Below are 20,965 nucleotides of genomic sequence, written 5' to 3' on the forward strand. Positions count from 1 at the left end.
TGTTAAACTTCTCAGAGATTTGTCGTGCATTTCAGGCTGAACGATGACATTCTATGTTTTTTAGATCTTCCCAGTGCTAGGTCTTGTTCTTGGAAATTGGCGAAGATGTCAGAATCGTTATCTGCTGATCAATGTTTTTGAGAATGTTGCAAATCAACACTGTGATTGTGTTGACATCAACTACTTGTTGACTGTAAATCAGCCAGAGTTTGCCCCCAAACTTTTTGAAAGCACTTTTTAACAAGCGTTTACTTTGAATGATGTGATGATGATTTTCAACACTGAACTAGCCAGCCGGATCACTTGGGGAGAATTTTGATTTTGCTTCTCGGGTTTTAAACGTAGTTCACACGGAAGGGTTTCAAGGCGTGGGTTAAGGAGTATAAACTAAATCTTAGCTCAGCAACAGTCTGGCCTCGATTGGATGATGCTAGACGCAGAATTGCTCCTCGCCCAAACAGGAAGCAAGAATGGCGCGAGTCTGCGACGAAACGTGCAAAGATAGCAGGTATCTCATCCTCTCATTAAAAAAAAACCCAAGATGACTTAATTAATGTCGCGATGTTGATTGGGGCCCCGGAGATGGAACCAACCTTTCCCCGTGTAATCATTCACGGCCGAGTCACGTGCGGAATTCCTTCCCCGCCAGAGAAGCGTGATCAGCCGTGCCGTCGATTTGCGCCGTCCCTCCTCTCACCGGAAAAAACGATCGCATCCTCTACATGTGCTCGTACATCCATCAAAAACGTTACATCCTTATGATGTTAAAATGGCTTGGCTATGCAAACATAGAGTCACTGCACTGCAGGTGGCGGCTTTAAAGGCACCGATTTTTAATTCTCCTTCCCCTACCCTCGGACTGTCAATGATTTTATTTTTTACCGTTTTTTTTTTTCTTCACCCAAACCTCGGGTTTATATTGACAGTAGGTTTCGGATATAATCAAGTGGGGAAATTGTTCGGGTGCTAGAGAGCTGACAGCGCATGGCGATGAGTTTGTTTGCGCGGTCCTTTATTAAGGTGCTCGGGCGAAGGTTCGGACCGGACTCACTGATAGTCAGAGATTGACATTTCCGTTTGACATCGTTCTATCACCTGGGTTTAGCAGCATCGAGACCGCGAGAGAGAGAGGCTAAAAAATCCATTATTTGTGTGGACAATATTTTGTGGCCGTTATCAGCTTCTGGTTATCACCTGTATAAATAATACAAAGTCAATACTTTTTTTATGGAATATGTTCTCGTTTAGAGACAATGAGGTTAGATAATGCAATACAAGCGCCATCTGTACACATTATCCATGCTTGAACTTGCTGATTGTTTGTTCATGATTCGTTGACAAGATATTGATCGGGAGATGGGTAATTGATCAGTAGTTATTGATTAGCAAGAACACTTGTACATGTACACATTTACAGATTTGTAACATTGCTTTTCAAAAGTTACTTTTTTTATGTGAGTAGGGGGAACAAAATGTAGAGACTAAACAACTGGTGACGTTCAAAACTTGTTCAAAAGTTTTCCAGTTTTTGAAGTTGTGCTCTATTGATGGCCACAGTGTCAGTGTGTTGACACACTGCTTAAAGTAATGTAATACTGACATCTTTTGAAGGCTGAACCTTTCCTGTACTTTGACCCCCTATTTTGGGGCTCTACTTTCTACTGTCTGTTTTTGTTTGAAAACATTTTTCAAGCCCGTCAGGAGTCCTAAGGAGGACTTTGAAACCCCGGCCAGCCGCTCAATGAAGGATAGTTGTGATAGCAGTTGATTCAGCAATGGCTGACGTATCGATAGAGATACGGGGAGGTTACAGCGTCCTCTCATCGGATGTTTCGTCGCTATCGTCTTGGCAACACTCTCTCTCTCTGATAGTTGAGGCCATGCATCCCAGACAGTCACCTGCCCGAGGTTTTCAATGATTGACCGGTAGGGCGATTTGATTCGTGTGCTATCTCTTCAAAGTGTACTCTCGCCTATAAAAGGCCACTTCGTGGAGGCTTGCGTTAACGATTAACCGCCGGCCTTTTAAAGTGTTTGTGCGGCTGAGTGTCTGATGCTCGTGAACATTTCTGGTGCTTCTGTGTCGACTGAATAAGAGCCAGCTGCCGAGAGGAGTGCGTGCGTACGGTCGGCCGTACGGGGCATGGCTTCTTCTTTTTACTATTATCAGACTTGGGGTTTTGTCTGATGACTGATAATATTGACATTGTTTTTTTTTAGAAGGGTTTGTGGTTGTCAGTTTTTGCACTATAGTTCCGAGTCGCTTCTTAGTCGACACGGCTAGGAAGCGCCACGGAACTATGAATAATTTATCTTCTGTGTTTTTCTGTCAGTTTGTCTACTTAATACTGTAATTTGTGTTAGTTTGTTCAGAGAAATGTTTGTTGGATTGGAGGGGTTGTCAAGTATGTTTATTTGAGAATGAAGCAAGGAAGAATGTTAACTTTTGGATAATACAATTAAGTGTGCAACTGATCTACTGTCACAATTGTAACTTTTTAAATACCTGAAAACACAAAAAATGGTTTCAATATATGAAATGACATAAGCCAGTATGTCCATTCACAAGTTGAAACAATTTTTGGTATAAACACCAAAAATAATTTGAGTTGATTATTATTAGTAATTGCCCTAAAAATTTGCCATTTCTGCTAGGGTGATTTAAAAACAAACAATTAAAAATATCTTCAAATGAATCAAATCAAACTATTTTTCTGCATGAGCCTGCATGTCCATTCCCACATTGAAAAGTCTTTTGGTGGTTTGTGGTTAACAAAAACATTTTGGGGAAAAACTGTGAACGAGGCAGATGCAAAATGGAACCCTTTGTGTTTCCTGTTATCTGAAACTTTTTGCAGGCCTGGAATTTCATTTTTGAGAGAGTAGAGCCATTTTCATTTTCAAAACGCACTTAATTCCATTGGAAAATTTCAAATTCAATCTTAGGATCTTTTGAAGGGGCACCAAGGCCAAGACAAGGCAATAGTAGTTCCAGGCTTGATTTTTAAGAAGCTAGGTCCCAGTGTGATAGGACAGTTTCTTGAGTGTCGTCGGACATTTACCTTTAAGTTTCTTGCATGTCCCCTTTTCATCTGACGAGACCTGTTTGATAGATCGGTCTTAATGGGATAGGGAAGGGGCTTTGAGATGATTCATGAAGGCCCTACTCAGAAACACCAAAATCTGCGTGTCGACAAAAGGGTACGCTTAAATACAAACAGGGCATTGATCAAGAATTACAGGGGGAACCATAGGGGGGGAAACAGAGAGCCTAATCTTACCCACGTTACCTGAGCAGGTCTTCCTCTTCCCTTCTGACTCCATCTTAAAAATTTGACGGCCATAAAAGCAGTTGTCCCCTCCCCGCCCGTCTAAAAATAACGTTCATTGTAATTTAATCAAGCCAGGCATGGTAAATGTCTTGTAATGTGGAATGACTTGTGAGCAGGTCGCACAATGTGCGCAGGGCGGGGCTTGAGTATATAGGTGGCCTTATGAATTGCCCTTAAAAGGAGAGGCGGAGCTGTGGTTGCTTTGAGGGAGGCAGATGTTCTATCCCTTCCTAGTGAATCTTAAGGATCTTGGCCTAATTTCATAGAGCTGCTTGAGCACACACGCTTAGCACAACAAAAATATGCTTACCAGAAAAAGGTTACCAGCTAAATTATAATTTCACATGTAAGAGAAGATTCTGAAATTGTTATTTTAAGGTACAATCCTAACAAAGGCAGCTGTTTTTTTCTCATAAATACCTCTTTTTCCAATGAAACTTTTAACTTCTGACTAATCAGTTTCATAGTTTTTACTTGGAAAGATTGGAATGAACACTTCTTTCCGAAAAAATGGTTGTGCCTTAATTTTAAACATAATTGATCTTGAGAGGGGCATTGTTTTTACAGGAAAGGGTGTTGTCTTAGTAACTACTCAGGTCATTCTTCAGCCGGGCTAAGGAAACTTTTTCAGTCCACTCAGGTTTTTTTCTGTCTTTCACTCTCTCTCTCTCTCTCTTCATGGATTATCAGCAGCTGACCTCATTGTGTTACTATAATTATTATGTAGTGCAAATTATTCAGATGTAATGTAATCTGACTTGAGCAGGTATAATGGGGGTACAAGCGAAAATGGGCTGGTTGGTTACTGTGTACGGCCATCAGTCGCCCTGGCACCAGAGCATTTTTGTAACTGGATCCCAAACTTCTCTGAAAGTCCATCACGGATCTGGTTTTGTGAACAGTTTGGAGCATGACAAACTCAATGTTTTCTGGCTTGAAAGTCTGGGAGGGACGGTGGTTAATTGGGAAAGGTGAAGCCAGCTATGCGAGGGACTACCACTCCAGACATAATATTCATTACAGACTTGTCATAAGCTTTCCAGATGTGTTGTCCTTTTGACTTGGGTCTGGGATTCAGGAGTGGTGAAATGACCCACAAAGATGGCCATTTTGGAAAAATAAGTCGGCGATGGTACCGTGGTGAAGGGATAAAATACAATTTGATTAATTTCTTGCGTTTTTAGTTTGCTTATGTTTTGGAGGGAACTGGTGAGTTTGTTAACTCAAAGATATAATTTAATGAATAGATTGTTGCTCGCACAGTGGTAGAAAAATTAAAATTTATGTGGAAAGTACGTCTTGAAGATAAACAATTATTTTTATTCACGTGGCCTTTGGTTCAGGATATTTGGGGCCAATCATGTGACGTTGACATCACTCCTGCGATTCTCCAAGGAGTCTAAACGAGGACGATTATTCTTGAAGGGCAGGTCTTTTATCTCCTACAGTTCGTACCTTCTTTGGCTTGGCACCACATGTTTGGGAAAGAACAGGAAATTTGGGGTTTATATCTTGGATACGGGGATATAGTGTAAAGTTTATATGGGGACTTTCAGAGACTACATGTTGAATCCCATACAGGTGTTCTTACCTATTTTAAGGTGGTTTACTCGGGATGTTTAGGAGTAAGGGGGCCACCCTAGGTTTCATGCGGTAACGGGTACCTGCATGTAAAAGGCACCCTAGGTTTCAGGGGGTAACGGGTACCTGTATGTAAAAGGCACCCGCATGTAAAAGGCACCCTAGGTTTCCGGGGGTAACGGGTACCTGCATGTAAAAGGTACCCTAGGTTTCAGGGGGTAACGGGTACCTGCATGTAAAAGGTACCCTAGGTTTCAGGGGGTAACGGGTACCTGCATGTAAAAGGTGCCCTAGGTTTCCGGGGGTAACGGGTACCTGCATGTAAAAGGTACCCTAGGTTTCCGGGGGTAACAGGTACCTGCATGTAAAAGGTACCCTAGGTTTCAGGGGGTAACGGGTACCTGCATGTAAAAGGTACCCTAGGTTTCAGGGGGTAACGGGTACCTTCATGTAAAAGGTGCCCTAGGTTTCAGGGGGTAACGGGTACCTGCATGTAAAAGGTACCACCCGCATGTAAAAGGCACCCTAGGTTTCAGGGGGTAACAGGTACCTGCATGTAAAAGGCACCCGCATGTAAAAGGCACCCTAGGTTTCAGGGGGTAACGGGTACCTGCATGTAAAAGGCACCCTACGTTTCAGGGGGTAACGGGTACCTGCATGTAAAAGGCACCCACATGTAAAAGGCACCCTAGGTTTCAGGGGGTAACGGGTACCTGCATGTAAAAGGTACCCTAGGTTTCAGGGGGTAACGGGTACCTGCATGTTAAAGGTACCCTAGGTTTCAGGGGGTAACGGGTACCTGCATGTAAAAGGTGCCCTAGGTTTCCGGGGGTAACGGGTACCTGCATGTAAAAGGTACCCTAGGTTTCCGGGGGTAACGGGTACCTGCATGTAAAAGGTACCCTAGGTTTCGGGGGTAACGGGTACCTGCATGTAAAAGGTACCCTAGGTTTCAGTGGGTAACGGGTACCTGCATGCAAAAGGTGCCCTAGGTTTCAGGGGGTAACGGGTACCTGCATGTAAAAGGTACCACCCGCATGTAAAAGGCACCCTAGGTTTCAGGGGGTAACGGGTACCTGCATGTAAAAGGCACCCGCATGTAAAAGGCACCCTAGGTTTCCGGGGGTAACGGGTACCTGCATGTAAAAGGTGCCCTAGGTTTCCGGGGGTAACGGGTACCTGCATGTAAAAGGTAGCTATTATGCACTTCTTGGTATCCCTTGTTGGGTTTCTGGAACCCGGTTTGGGACCAACTTCAGCTGAGGTACTTGCGGGAGGGGGTGAGGGGGACCAACGTTAATGGGTACAGGGGACCAACCTTACATTGGGTAAGGGGAAATTGGTACCTAGTTGTACCTTTATGGGATTCATACTGGATCAATGGGGGATTAGGGGGGATCTGGGGTTATCGGTCTCGAACACTGGGTTTATAACAGAGTCAACCAAATTATTGTAGAGTGATTCAAAGGTTATAATTGTATTTCTCATTGACTTTGCTTGTTTTGAAATTTGTTTGAACAGTTTCAAGATATCAAGCTCCCTATGAATGAGAAGAAAGCTGACATTTGCCTTCAAAGTCGGCATTAAAAACATATTTATATATATTCAATATTTTATGGTACATTCTCAGCTGGAAAACAAATTGTGCATTTGTTGTGTTTGCCGGTTTCGGTTTTATTCTAAAAGCTGAAGGCCACCACCATTACTTAGTTGATTCATTTACAAGGCCAGCATATATACAGAGCTCCCTTTTTTATTATTATAAATCCCCAACCTCTCCTTTATAATCTCTAGAGAAAAGTACTAGAGAAGCTCCAAGGATGCTCCGCTGGCGTCACAACAAAATTGTTCTTTATCTGCGGCCTGTCTGTTCATGAAGAGCCCATCCTTAAAAAAAGCTGACGTGGCTGACACAAGAAGATCTTGTATAAACCATGTTATGTATCTTGAAGTGGTGGTGGTGGGGGGGGGGGGTTCTTTTGATGAGCTGTTCCTATCAAAAGATAAAAGGAATTTAAGGTCACGTCAGGGTCACTTAACAAGCTGTTCTTTTTCTCTCGCTGGGAGAAGCTTAAAGCCCAGTGTTGTTAAAGAAGCAGTCAGGTTTTTTTTCTATAATGGGTTTGATTTTGAATGAAATGGGAATCGCCTTTGAAGTTTTTGTCAAATATTTAGCTCGGAGGTGAAATGAAATTAAGAAGGGTTGGAAGAAAAGCTTTACTGTTGATACACACTTTGGGAAATTTAATTTGGAAATGTTGATTGTGTGAGGTGAAGGGGAATGTAGTAACTAATAATTGACCTGCTTGTGCCAGAGTTAGTGGAGTGGACATGAACGGTAGCTATTTAGACAAGGTGACAGTTATGGCTTATTTCGTGATAGTTGTCCCATATAGGATTTTATTGTGCATTTATAGGAAAACAAACGACTTGAATTTTGGGGAAGGTTGAGTTCAATTCAGGGAACAATTTTATCCAGCACTTTTGCACGGTTTCCCACAGACAAGAAAACATCTTGCTTTTACATAAGATCTTGTTTGCATAACTGACAGACTAAAGTCAGCTTCCCACAGACAAGAATACATCTAGAAATATTTTCTGTGCCACAATTTGGCTTTTACGTAAGATTTGTTTACATAACTGACGAACTAAAGCATTTTCCCAGAGACACGAAAACATCTATAAATACTTTTGTGCCACAATTTGGCTTTTACATAAGATAGTTTTTACATAACTGACGGCCTAAGTCCGATTATCACAGACAAGAAAACATCTTACGGCCCAATTTTGACTCAGCTTAATGGAGAGGCTGAAATACAACCCACTTTGTATCTTGCGTACTTCTTGATAACTCCGTTCCCATCACATGTGAACCCTGAGGTAATGATAAGACATCGGACTTATGTATTGTTCCTTCCTTGTATGTGTTTTTCTGTCCAATGGACGCTGCAAGATTTTTTTTTATATATAATAATTACGAAACGATTTCATAACTTTTATTTTTAGATGTAACTTTTCCCACCTAAACTGCAACCAAAATATTTTGTGCAAGGATGCTGAATTGAAAAAAAGGAATGTTTTCTAATTGGTCTTCATCTTTTTCTCGGCCAAACTTTGCTTGTATAATTGCCACACAAATCGCGCATATCGTTCCAGATTAGTTTGTACTTGGGGAGAGAACCCAGGTACATACTTTGCCTTCATAAACTGCGTGTTAAATAAAGGCACTGAACTCTATTGGTAATTACTCACATATAATTGTTAGCATTAAAGCTTACTTGGTAACAAGCAATGGAGAGCTTGTAGACAGTATAAAACATTGTGAAAAACGGCTCCCTCTGAAAGAACGTAGTTTTTGAAAAAAGAGGTAATTTCTCACCCAAATAATAAAAGACTTCAGCTGAAGCCTGTTACTATGCATCTGAAAGCACACAAAGTAATGCAACAAAGGTGTTTTCTCTTCTTCTTAATTATTCTCTTGGAAAGTCGATGACCAATTGAGTCCAAATTTTCACAGGTTTGTTATTTTATGCATATATTGGGATACACCAAGTGAGAATTGTCTTTGACAATTACCAAAGGTGTCCATTGCCTTTAACACTCGTCCAGAGTGAAGAAGATGATCGGAATCTTGGATGAAGTTGTTTGGGTTGAAACTGGAAGCACTGGTAGGGTATCCATTACAGCATCTTGGGGGGATTCTGTTCCTGATAGCGAGTTTAAACGGGGTTAATTGTATCTCTAAGCTAAAAACTGCCAGTACCCTTAGAAGTTAATAAAAATCAAACTGGAGATGTTTTTTTGTTGTCGTCAAGATGTTTATCTGGAAACTTCACCATCTCGACAGGGATGGGAATTTTTTTTCAAGATGATACATCTGGAGGAGGGAAGATAATACTTGAGAACTTGAAATAGTTTTGGGAATCCCTTGAGAGGTGAAGTGCTGCTGCTCTGAGGTTATGGTTTGAAATAAGTTGATAAATTTGTTGATATTTGACGTAGCCTATAAATGTTATTTTTAAACATGTCACTTATAGCGGATCTGCCTAAGCTGTTGTGAGGGGCTATTCAGAGTTGAAAACGTTTTATTTTTTATTTTTTAATTTTTTTTTTATACAACTCAAGACTTTTTTTTATCTTTTGAAAATTTGTCTTGATCAAAGAAAAACTGTAACAATTCTAAATTAGATTTTCAATTTTAAAATGGATTTTTTTTTTTTTAAGTTGTGGTGGGTGGGTTGGTTGATACAAGTTTCTTGCTGTTGTTGTTTTTGCTGCTGATGTTGTTGTTGTTACAATAAACTTTGCAAGTCTCGCGCATCCTAAAACTTCCAGGTTCAAGTTGGCCCCAACCATTATTGAGGTTTTGGTGTGTGTGACTCAAAATGAAAATAACTGCCTTTTTTCCCTTTTTTTTTTTTTTTTACAAATACCAATTCTATAGTTTGTCTATCACTGTAGTAGGATGTAAAATTGTAACATTGAAGTAGTACAGTACTTACTTCGGTATTGCAGTCGTACCCTTACGTTTAAATTCAAAGTTCCGGCCATGAACCCTGTGACGTCTCGAAGCAAAATATGGGCCCAGGATGTTGGACACAGATCTGTTGTGGTTAAAACTGTTGTCTTCGTAAAAAATTAAATTCCAGGGCATCACAGGGTTCATGCACGGTTGTTGAGTGGGGGGTTGTAGTCTTTGATGAACGGATCTAATGACCGCGGGTATCTCCACTGCACTCCGCAGACCTTTGGTCCTCGCTAAAGTTGAGTCGAGGTCACACGTGGGGGTCAGCGTGAGCCAGGATTAATTAAGGACAGGGGTAGAGGGAGGAAACTGTTTGGCTATCAATTTGGTTGGCCCAGCGGGGAGGGGAGGGGAGTTGTAACAAATCTTGTCTGGGAGTAATTGCTTGTCTTGAGGTGGCCAGACACTTTTTAAGAAGTAGCATGGGGCTGCTTAGTGCCTGGCTACAATGTGTAAATGCTGGTCTAACGTTTGTTGTTATATAGAATTGTTAAGAACAAAAATCGTGTAGATCGCAGATTTACTGTAGTAGAAGAGGTTGCTTCTAGTTACACAGATATTGGATGCACTTTGTGTTCATGGTTGATGAATACAATCATGAGGTGAAATATAGACTATTCCATTTCATGAAGTCAAGTGAAATGGAAAACCCAGATTTCACTGACTGTTTTATATTCCGAGATAATGCATGAGGTAAATGCATTAAATATTTGTTTTTCCAATTCAGTTCAGATTTACGTTGTCCTAAAGTTGTAGAATTGCCCCTTTCATTTCTGGACACAAATTACAATACCCCTGCAATAAGTCGTTGGGCTATGGTCTGCAAACAGTTGCTAAGATAAAACTTGGATTTTGAAGTGACTTCATGCTGTGGTGTATTATTTCTAAAGTGGCTTATCGGACTGTGACTATTGAAAAATTGTTATCAGAGAAACACACATAGCCCTATTCCGTCACTCAGAAGGAAAAATGTATGAATACAATATCTGATGTCGACGACATGTTTTCATTTAGGTCAAATAAATTTAATATTGATTTAGAATTCTCTATGTATACTACTTGAAACATGTAAGCGGCTACTGTAATTTTCCTTTGTAAATTAATTTTCTATAAACGTAATTTTCCTGTGAATGCGAGAGAGAGAGAGAGATAAATGTATGTTTCGTCTTGTCTATGTTGTGGGTCGGAGAGAAACATTCCTCCTCAAGAATGTGTAAAACATGGGTACGCTGGCTCGAGAGGGCCAGGTGACATCTTGTGGGTGGCTGGTGGTGGTGCTCCAGGGTGTCAAAGCGGATGATTAAGCACTCACTTCACTGGTCGTAGAGGAAGAGCGAAGTGTGGAATTCGGCACTGCTGATTGCATTCCGTCAGTTGGATTAAAGCGTGTATAATAATAATAATAATAAAAAGCGTTATATAGCACCAAAGTATAACATTGGCAGTATTCAAAGAACAGTCCGCTTTTTTTGTGACCACTAAATACATGAAATAACAAACTTTTGAAATTTTAACTTTAATCAGCTCAGCCATAAGGCCTTAAACCAGGGATGCAAGGGGAGAGGGGGGGGGGGGGGGGGCGCGCTAAATTCAGGCTAAACAGAGCAGAAATTCGGTCACAGCAAGAACAAAAAAATTTACAGAGCCACACTAGACCAACTATTAGGAATAGGAACACTAATATTGTTTATCGAAAAATCAACCCCTCACCCCCAAACCAAGGAGTCTCCTTTGCCAATGCCCGCTCTCTACCCTTTTTGTAGTTCTTCAAAAATAACTTCTTATAACCAACTCGGACGTCCCTTTGTACAAAGACGCTCTTCCCTTTCCAGCAGGGTAACAAGATAAAAAACCTATCATCTGTGAATCATCAAAACGCCCCCTCTGGGATCGAAGTGATCCCTGTTGGTTTAGGACGGAGCAAAAGTCACACCTTGTACAAACATTGTTTCAGGTGCTCACTCATGGCCGTGTGTTTAGAGAGAGGTGCTCTTCAGGTGAGTGCAGTTGGGGAGAGAGAGCCACGCAGTAGTCCTTTAGGTTAGAGGAAGTTTAGCTCGGAGCAGGGTCAGCCCCCTTGGTAAGTGGTCAGCATTATGTTGCTAAATAGAGCTATGAACTCGTGGTCTGCTGGTCTGTGACTGAAAGGTTTTTCGAGGGGGGGGGTGAGGAGGGAGGTGGGAGAGAATTGGAACTGTTCTCAGTTTTCTGGATTCCGGATTAACGTTTAGGCGCTCCAACTAAGCTATCTCCGTAGCCCTTTGCTGGCACTCTCCCGATTTTGTCAATATCCTTATGCGGGGGTGTTGCAATTTTATCAGGTGAATTTGAACTCGACACCTTCTCAAATTATTCTATCCTATTTTTGATTGAAAAGTTTATTCTATAAGTGTGTTATTATTGATGTTTATTTTAGAAATCAATTTTTACACTAATAAATCAAACGTGTCAACATTTTGCTAAACGACTTTTTTGAAATCCCCAGAAGTCTAGTCTCTGACCTTCGATAAACTACCAACCTAATGAATTTGCGAGCTTTAAATTCCAGTCTAAATTGGCAGTCGGTTGGGCTGTGCAGCGTTCTCGGCTGTTATCAGTGTGGAACTGTACATCCAGTATTCCCACTTGTCTTCATAATTCTGCCACATTCGTGATTTGATTACTAGCAGGATGGGGACCGAGGAAACAGACATGTTGCCCAGTAAACCTTAAATCCTCCAAGATTTCCAAATTTTTTTTTTTAGGCCCAAAGTGCATCCAGACTGTCAGGAATCAATTTTTTTTTTCATTTTAATTTTATTTTAGTAGCCACATGAATTCCGGAGTCACCTGGGTTCACGATCCACCAACCCCTTTCCCTAGGGGCTGGGCAGGTCACAGGGTCTGCTCATCAGAAAAAAAAAGGTCATTGAGTCCCCCAAAATCATTCTGCAAGTCACTGGCGTTCAATTCCCTAAGGATTCAAACTTTGACAACCCTTCATTTTCTTTATAGTTGTTGAAATTCCATTTGAATTAAGGATGCATATGGGACAGCGTTGGTAAAGGAGAGTTGAAAGCCCCGGAAGGACCCACTCTCGGCGATTGCTGAAGGAAATATCTTTATATAATTTTAATCCTGATAGATAAAAGCGGGGCTGGCTGGGGGGGGGGGGGGATGCCATCAACAGGGAGTGGGGTGCCATGACTGAGGGGCAAGTGGGGTAATCAAAAAAGGAAGCCAGGAATTTTTCGCAGGAGAATCGGTCAATTTGCACAGGATGAGTCTGGCCGACTGCGCGGCATATGATAGTATGTTTGGGATGCACTTCAAAGTTATTATGAGCAATTATGATATGTTCAAATCATACTGTGGCTTGTTTTATATTCGGGGTAGGGGTGAGGGGGAGGGTTGTGGGTCGGTTCGTTGAATAGGTGGAAGTTCGGTAATTTGGGGGTGAGATGTTGCAAGGCGGTTCTGTAATTAGCACTGGATCAAGTGGAGCATAGTGTTTTGCAGGTGGCACTGACTTTAACTAAGCCTGCAATGCACTCGGCTAAAAAATAAAAAAAATAAGTGGGAAATGCGGAAGTGTCTAGCGCTGAAGCTTTCTTAATGAACATGTTCATCAACACGTTATGAGATAAAGTGCGCCACCTTTGAGTCGGCACTGCCAGTAGAGGGGAATCAATGTGCTGTTGGATGGCTTAATCCAGGGGGGATATTCGATCCTTCGCCACCGCGGACAGTTCTTCTGGATGGACGGAGAGAATACAACATCTTGATGTATTGATTGACGAAACGATGCGGAACGTGGAGTCACACCCCCTCCATCAGGACTAATCGCACTGGGAAGCACTAAGACCGAGGACTGAACGATAGTGGCAGTTAGGGACCCGAGAGGGCTTTCATGTACCTTGTAGTTTGAGATACCGAGCCGTTGTGCTAAGATACTGTAATGCTGACTTGTTAAAGGTTGCATATATACATGGATCTCTTAATCTTTTAATCCAATATTTATCCCCAGTGTGCTCTTCTTAATCCCTTGGTTCCTCTTATGGATTGCTTACCCCTCTCAATATGACCTCCTATAGGGAAGGGGGAGGGGTCTTTATTCTATGTATCTAGTAAAGTAGCTGTTTTTTTAAGACGCTGTAAAATTGACTTGTTACATAGAAGTTTTGTGTACAAGCAAGCCTCTAATCCCCTGTCAACCCCTTCTCGATCCCTTGGTCCTCCTTCACGATCCGTTGGTCCCCCTTCTTGTTGACCACCAGTCTCACCTTACCACGCCCCTTTTGGAGACACTGTCTTGTAAAGTGCAATATCAATGAAAGTCACTTATGGGAATGCCAAGTTGACTATTTGAGTCCCTCCCCAGCCCAGTTCCCCCCCACCCCCAACCCCCAACCCCCAACCCCCGTCCCAACCCCCCACCCCCCCCCCTCCTTGATTCCTTGTTCCTGCTTTTGTAGTCACTGGTACCCCTTCTGGATCAATGGTCACCCTCATTCCCAGATTCGTATTTGATACAATTGTACTATTCAAATTGTCTAATCCAAGATGTCTAGCATTTTGGCTTTGTTGTATCGCTCGATTTTGAAAACGAAATTTTCTGTAAATAATTAACATGACCGGTGTGTTTCGACAATAACTCGGGAAATGGGTGTTTCACCCCAATCCATCCATTACTGTGTACACAGAAACGGCAGAATACAGAAAACTTCATATATAAAAGCTTTGCAATGGCCATGTGTTTTTGCACCCACACGAACAAATCCCACATTTACCCCAAATCCGGATGTTTTGGAAATGAAAACCATGTTGCTGAGCTCACACTGGCCGTTTGAAAGAAAATAGCTAACGCGTCTGTGTTAGGATTAGAAATAGACGGTAGAAATCACGGGTACTTATCAGTGCTCCAGAACACACCTTGGGGGATGCCTCATGTTTTGGGGGTTTGTACGTGCCGTAACTCCTGGGATATAAGCTTGACATACTGCCTTGACGAACCGAGTTTGACATGAAGACAGGGTTCTAAGATTGACATAATGCTCAGTCTCGACTTCTCCGATCGTCTTGTTGATGAAGAGCAAACGTCAGATATACTCAAGTGGTTCTTCCCCCTGCCTCTTTTTTTTTTATGCAGTTGAGTTGTAACAAATATCCTGAAAGTTTTTTAGAGGGCTGGCTGAACAAATTGGAATGTCAAAATGTTTGTCCGAGTTGAGGAAATGAATGCCAGTGTTACTGTATGTTAAGAAAAGTCTGAATCAGTTTCTTAAAGGAGTTTTTTTTTTAAAGTGGGAAATTTTGCTAAAGAGAAATAAAATTTGTGTAAGTGGAATCTTTTCTTCTTTCGGTAGTTGTTAATTTTAGTTTACATATGGCGACCTGCGTAGAGTGGCCAATTACCCAATAAAGCCTTGTATTTTGATCAGTCAAACCTCTTTAATGTGGGCTACTGACCATGTGAGATAAACCATTAGCAACAGGTGGTCTACATTGCATTAATTTGCAAATCAAACTCAATTCAGCCAGGTTCTTTTTCTGGAAACTAAGTACCCAGTCTTCGGGTACATCCGTTCCCCCCTCCCTCCCGTGGGGGCGCACCCCTAACTGACCTTTTCATAGCTCTCACATTGACCCCCCTTACTCTACCTAAAGTCCCTTGAATTCCTACACAGCAGCATTCATAATATCCCCCCTACCTGTAAATGCTCCGTAGTATCTGTGGCAGCCGGTACCCGGTAGCCACAATGAGCATACCGCCTGAAGGTACCCCTAGAGAGTGGGCTACATCAGAAGTGGAAGGATACCGGCTATGCCAACATTGGCAAGATAACGTTGATATCAGATAGAAATGTGTCAGCTTTGACTAACTTCTTCATGCAGGTCAGCACGACGACGGTGAGTTCTTCCTGCGCTTGGATGTGAACCACGCCTTAGCCAACATTTTTGATTCGTTTCCCCCAAGGGAGTGCTGGCGATGTGTGTGTGAAAAACTGATACGTCAGGAGTTTCAGTCAATTTTGTTTCCTTTCCCCTTTTTTTCTATTCGGTGGGGAGCATGTCGTCCCTTGCGGCTTCGGTGATTCGGTTTATGGGTACAAACTTTGAGTGATTAGGAGGGGGGTAAACCTCCATGGTGACCTGGGATGACAGAAGTCTGGTTTATGTCTCGGAGTGTCACACGTAATACATACTTTCGTCGCAGTAATTTTAGAATGGCAGCCTTTCATGTTGTCCCAACAGTAATAATATATAAAAAAAATTCTCGTCTTGAGTGACAGTTAAGAAGGGTACTATGACGCTACATTTAAGATGTGGTTTATAATCCAGCAAAACAGGAGATTCTTTTTTTAAACTAATTTTGGGCGTAAGATTTTCAAGTGAAATGACAGAACCTCGTTCCTCTGGATGTTGATTTTATTGATGAATTGGAAATGGCATATTCAGAGCTTGTATTTGGGAGACGGGGGATAGCGACAGGCCCCAATTTCATAAAGCCTGTAAGCACAAAAGTTTGCTTAGATTGAAATTTCTTCCTTAATAAAAACAAGATTACCAACCAAATTCCCGCACGATTTTCAGGATTAGCAAACAACAGCTGAATGCCAGTGACAAGCAATATGCAACAAATTAATTTTGGTTGGTAATCTTGTTTTTATCAAGGAAGAAATTTCATGCTTAGCAAATTTTTGTGCTTACAGGCTTTATGAAATTGGGCCCAGGTCTGTAGAGCTTGTAGCTCAAAGATTGTACTGGTCCGCACCATTTTGATGTATAAACTATCTTTGCTAGAAGAAGCATTTCAAGAAAATTGATCTCATTTGTCTCATTTGAAAGATATTTATCTCAAATATGTTTTTGGTGCGACTTTTTAAAAACACTGCTGAGGAAAAATTAAATTGGCCCAAAGCAAATGCCTGCTTAGACAAATAACAACCCAACATTCACCCATGATTTGAATTGAGTCTTAAAGGCATTGGACAAAATCTATATTTGCATAAAAACTTCCTTGGTGATGAGCAGCGGAGAGCTGTTGCAGTTTTTGAACAGACTTTCTTTGAAGTAATGTATAGTTTTTGAGAAAGAGGTAATTTTTTACTAAAATATTTGAATCCGAGAAAGACTTCAGGCCTGAAGCCTGCTAAAATCCCCCAAATTTGTGCAATGAGGGTGTTTTTTCTTTCATTATTTTCTTGCAACTTTGATGACCAATTGGGCCAAAATTTTCACAGATATGTTAGTATATATGTATATGTTGGGATACACCAAGTGAGAATACTGGCCCAGCGCCTTTATAAGTACCAAACGCAATCATAAGCTAATTCCGGTGTGTGTGTCGCTAGGTGACAGTGCATTGACTTGAAAAAACCTAATGTGAACCTGAAGGAACATAATTATTGATTGGCAGAAAGCGCAGTGTGAACATGATGGGCCCCAGTGCACAGGAAGGCTTAGCAGACTGAAGCGCATGGTCTAAAATTGACGCAGCAATTTACGATCATGGGTTGTACAAGTCAGATGCGGCAACTCATTCAACCCGACATATTTCACTTTTCATTAGGTGTGGGATTTTTCTCTCAATGCACCCAAGCCTTTGGTATCACTTTTTTTTTATGCAATCCTTCTGTGTAGCTCTCTGTCAAGAACATGAAAAACCGTTTGGAGACATGTAGTTTTTGATGCCCCACATAGAAACTAGTCTTGTTGCAAGAAGCTTTTCGTTTTCCTACTGGCGGTCGTGGCAGGTTGACAATGCTGTGAATGAAAGGAAAACGAGAAACGCCTTGCACCAAGACTACATAAAAACCAGACACTTAATGACACTGAAAATGATGGCAGCCAAAACATCACCCTTGATATCATTGTGATTGTAATAAAATGTAATGTAAAAGTAACTATAAATATATTTAGTAATAGTAAACTTGCGGGTACAACCATGGGTAAAAACTCTTTTGAAGGAGTGGTGGCTCTGAAAAGAGCCGGTTTGGTCTCGACGTTTCGAACAGTATACTCTGCTGATCTTCAGGAGAATGCTGGACTACTGATGGTGGTGAAGATGTAATGTGATGGGTCGATATGCAAAAACTTTTGCTGATTCTAAAAACATTTTATAAAATATTTATGTATGTACAGAAGGGCTTTTAAAGCCATTGGACACTTTCGGTAAACAGTATTGTCCAAGGCCCACACTTCGTGTATCACAACTTATATATAAAATAACAAACCTGTGAAAATTGAGGCTCAATCGGTCATCAGAGTCGGGAGAAAATAACGGGGAAACCGACCCTTGTTTCCGCACGTTTCGCCGTGTCATGACATGTGTTTAAAATAAATCCGTAATTCTCGATATCGAGAATTGATAATTGTTTTAATGTTTTCTCAAAAAGTAAAGCATTTCATGGAATAATATTTCAAGAGAAGTCTTTCACCATTACCTTCTGTAAACCCTGTAAGTTATTTGTAAAACTGTGAACTTTTATTTTGTTTTTCTGTTCCGAAAGTGTCCAATGGCTTTAAAAACCAAGATAAACACCAAGTAGAAAACATTCCGGAGACCTTTGTTTTAATTCAGCATGCTTTGGCCAGACTTCCAAAACTTGGGTCAAGAGAGGCCCAAAGTTTTTTTTTAAAACCTGTGGAGAACCAAATAATGGAAATTTGGTAAGGGACAATCATAGTGCCGCTCTGCAAAAGACAACCAATGAAAGTAGCACCACGTAACAAGTGGAAAAAAAAGTCTACCCAATTTGTGTTTTTATGCAGGGAGTATTTAAAAGTGTTGTTGAATATACCAAAGTGATTTTGGACGTGCTTATGACCGCTTGTTATGGTCTCTTTCAGAGTGTTTGTCACTCGCAGAACAAAAAAATACCATAAACAAATAATAAACTGACTTTATAAACTTTGATGTAAATAATCTCTTATGCTGAATTAAACCATACCATTGTTTTTTCCAATCACACTAAACAAAAAATGTATTCTTAGTTTCCCAATAACTTAAAATGTGATAACCCATACTTTCAAAACTCTAGACTCTGGTGTGTGTCTTTCCATCTTGCATAATACCCTGAAAAGATTTTATGTCAACAAAATTACGTAAATATATTTTCTTAAGACTGTGTTCACAGTATACACATGTGCCAAATAAAATGGAAAACTAACCACCCTGTTTCAGTTTGTGTTGTGTACACAACTGATTACAGTGTCCAACCAAAGCCATAGAAAGAACTCTGCTCTGCTGAGCATCAATAAAGTGGACTGTTCCATTCTACATCTGCTTCCCCTAGTCAAATGGAACAGTCTTGTTTGCATGTTGCAGAATTCCAACCAATCACAACGCTTGAGTGCACCTGGCTGGACTCAAACTGGGTGGAGCCTAGTGAGTTTTCATGTTGACTGTATACTATGCATAGCAATTTAAATGGTGCACAGCACATGTGTGTGTATGTAAAAAGCCCCAATAGTGGCCAGCAAAGTGTTTGTGGTGTATAGATAGGTCTATAATAGAAGATGGTGTAGCTCTATTAGGGATTCCGCGTGAACTTGGGATTTTGTTTGGACGAGGGATAAAAGGAATCAGTCGACTTTGGGATTAAGATCCTTTGATGTTTCATTATTCGGAGCCTGGTGTATGTGAGTAGTGCACTATTCTTCAGTGGATGTCCTGTGAGGTTTTTACAGATAGAGAGTGAGGGTTTTAGACTGCAGAGAGCTAGGGACACCTGTGTGTGGAGTAGGTTACTGAACCAGTCCTGATATAAATGACTCTGGACATTACTGCTCAATTGTAAGTTTAATATTAATGCATTTTTTTTTATTATCATTTTTTTTTTTAGAGTGGCCTGTCTATTTTTTGGGTCAATGTTTCGATGATGGTAATCCATGGTTTGGTTTGGTGTAAAACCTTGGGTCATGCATGCTCTTGCACCTGAATATACATAGATGAGACACTTGTCGTTGGGATGTTATTCTTTGCACTGTGTTGAAGCGGGCGATTTCTTGCGAGTTTTTTCGTGTCGTGAATATTTTGTAACGACGTGATATTTATTAGGGATTCATTTCTTTGTACTTTGTACATGTATAAATCTTTTGTAGTTCTTAGTTTGTCTGAATTGATCTGTGAAAATTCCTCCTCATGAGAAACATATTTTTAGATCAGGTTTTAATTTTGCTGGATAGTTTTATTTACTTGTAGCGTTTGCCTCTGCTAAAAATGAACTTTAAAAACAGCCACTTACTTTTGAAGAGTGCAAGTTTTTGATTCTGTTTCATAAAACCAGACTTAAACTGTTTTTGGTATGTTTAAGTGGCAGTCTTTGATGTTCGTTTTCTCTGGCTTAAAGCTTCTTCCTTGAATACATGGTTGCAGAAACTGTAATTAAAGTTTGTGGTAGTGCTCTGAGTTATAAGTTTATTAATAGTGGTGGCTCTGAGATTAAGACATTGGTTTGTTCACAACATTTTGACTCGTTTTTGTTTCCCGGAGTGCTACAATCTTTTAAAATTAAAAAAACAGCAGGCCTGATACTTAACGGAGGCAACGAAGGCGATTGCCTCCATGCCCCCTGGTCATTGCCTTGGTGCCCTTGAAAAGCTCCAGTAGAAATTTACAATTTCCTCACAGGGTGCCCTTTATCAAGAAAAAAATGCCTTGGTGCCCTTGCCCTTTCAAAATCAAAGCATACAGACCTGAAAAAGAATAGCATTTTAAATATCATGGTTTGATTTGATCATTTCAGGTGATTATAGTGAGACCATCATGGACGAAGAGACACTCCCCTCCCCACCGTCCCCTCACCAACCCGCCGGGGCGCCGTTAATCCGACAGCAGTCTTCGCCGGTAACGACTACCTTCGATACCTACCCGACAGAGAGCAATATGGAGACGCAACGACCACATACGCATCACCAACAGCTGACGCAGCAACAGCAGCATCCGGTGTACATTCCAGAGGACGTCGTCCTGCCACCGGAATTCGAACTCCGCGAATCTTGTATCGTTGAAGCGGGACTAGGTGTGTTTTCATTGGTTGATATACCCGTCGGAGAGCGGTTTGGACCATTTGCAGGAGTCGAGAGACTTGCCGTTAAAGATACACAGTGCGCCTGGGAGGTAAGTTCGAATTCCTTCTCTGTTTTTTGGTTGTCGGAAGATGTTGCAAGTCGAGCTTTTTTGTTGAACTGTGTCGTCAGAAAGTATTTGGAAAGTACATGGTTGTGAAAGAATCTGCAAGTTGTATCGCTCAATTTTTCATACAAAGTTTTAGATTTGTTTTTTTTTTGAACAAATTTGACTGTCCATGTTATTTCAAAATGAATTTGTATATTTTTTATCATTTGATTTTCTACACACGAGTAAAAGACATGCTTTCGCGAGTGTCGTGCGCAATTTGCTGAAAATATGAATGTAAATGCAGTATATGGCTTTCGGTATTAACCCAAAATATCTTCCGATCCCTATCCTTGTATCTGTATTGCAACTATTACTAATCTCTAATTGCTTATCGATGATGGATTTTTTTAATAAGTATCTCAA

The 20,965-nt window shown here is 41.0% G+C and overlaps 1 protein-coding gene across 2 annotated transcripts; it reads left to right on the forward strand.

Annotated features, from left to right (window-relative positions):
- The first annotated feature begins 18,875 nt into the window (after positions 1-18,875).
- LOC117302716 (histone-lysine N-methyltransferase PRDM16-like) lies at positions 18,876-20,736 on the forward strand. 2 transcript variants are annotated; one of them, XM_033786718.1, is made up of 2 exons: positions 18,876-19,216; positions 20,169-20,736. In XM_033786718.1, exon 2 carries the CDS (start codon positions 20,189-20,191, stop codon positions 20,648-20,650), a length of 462 nt encoding a protein of 153 aa, XP_033642609.1. In that variant the 5' UTR covers positions 18,876-19,216; positions 20,169-20,188; the 3' UTR covers positions 20,651-20,736. The 2 variants fall into 2 exon arrangements, with proteins under 2 accessions (XP_033642609.1, XP_033642608.1); XM_033786717.1 differs by having other exon boundaries at positions 18,876-19,062.
- The last annotated feature ends 229 nt before the right edge of the window (positions 20,737-20,965 follow it).

The sequence above is a fragment of the Asterias rubens genome, chromosome 18, assembly GCF_902459465.1.
Source record: "Asterias rubens chromosome 18, eAstRub1.3, whole genome shotgun sequence".
In the NCBI taxonomy this organism is placed as follows: Eukaryota; Metazoa; Echinodermata; class Asteroidea; order Forcipulatida; family Asteriidae; genus Asterias; species Asterias rubens.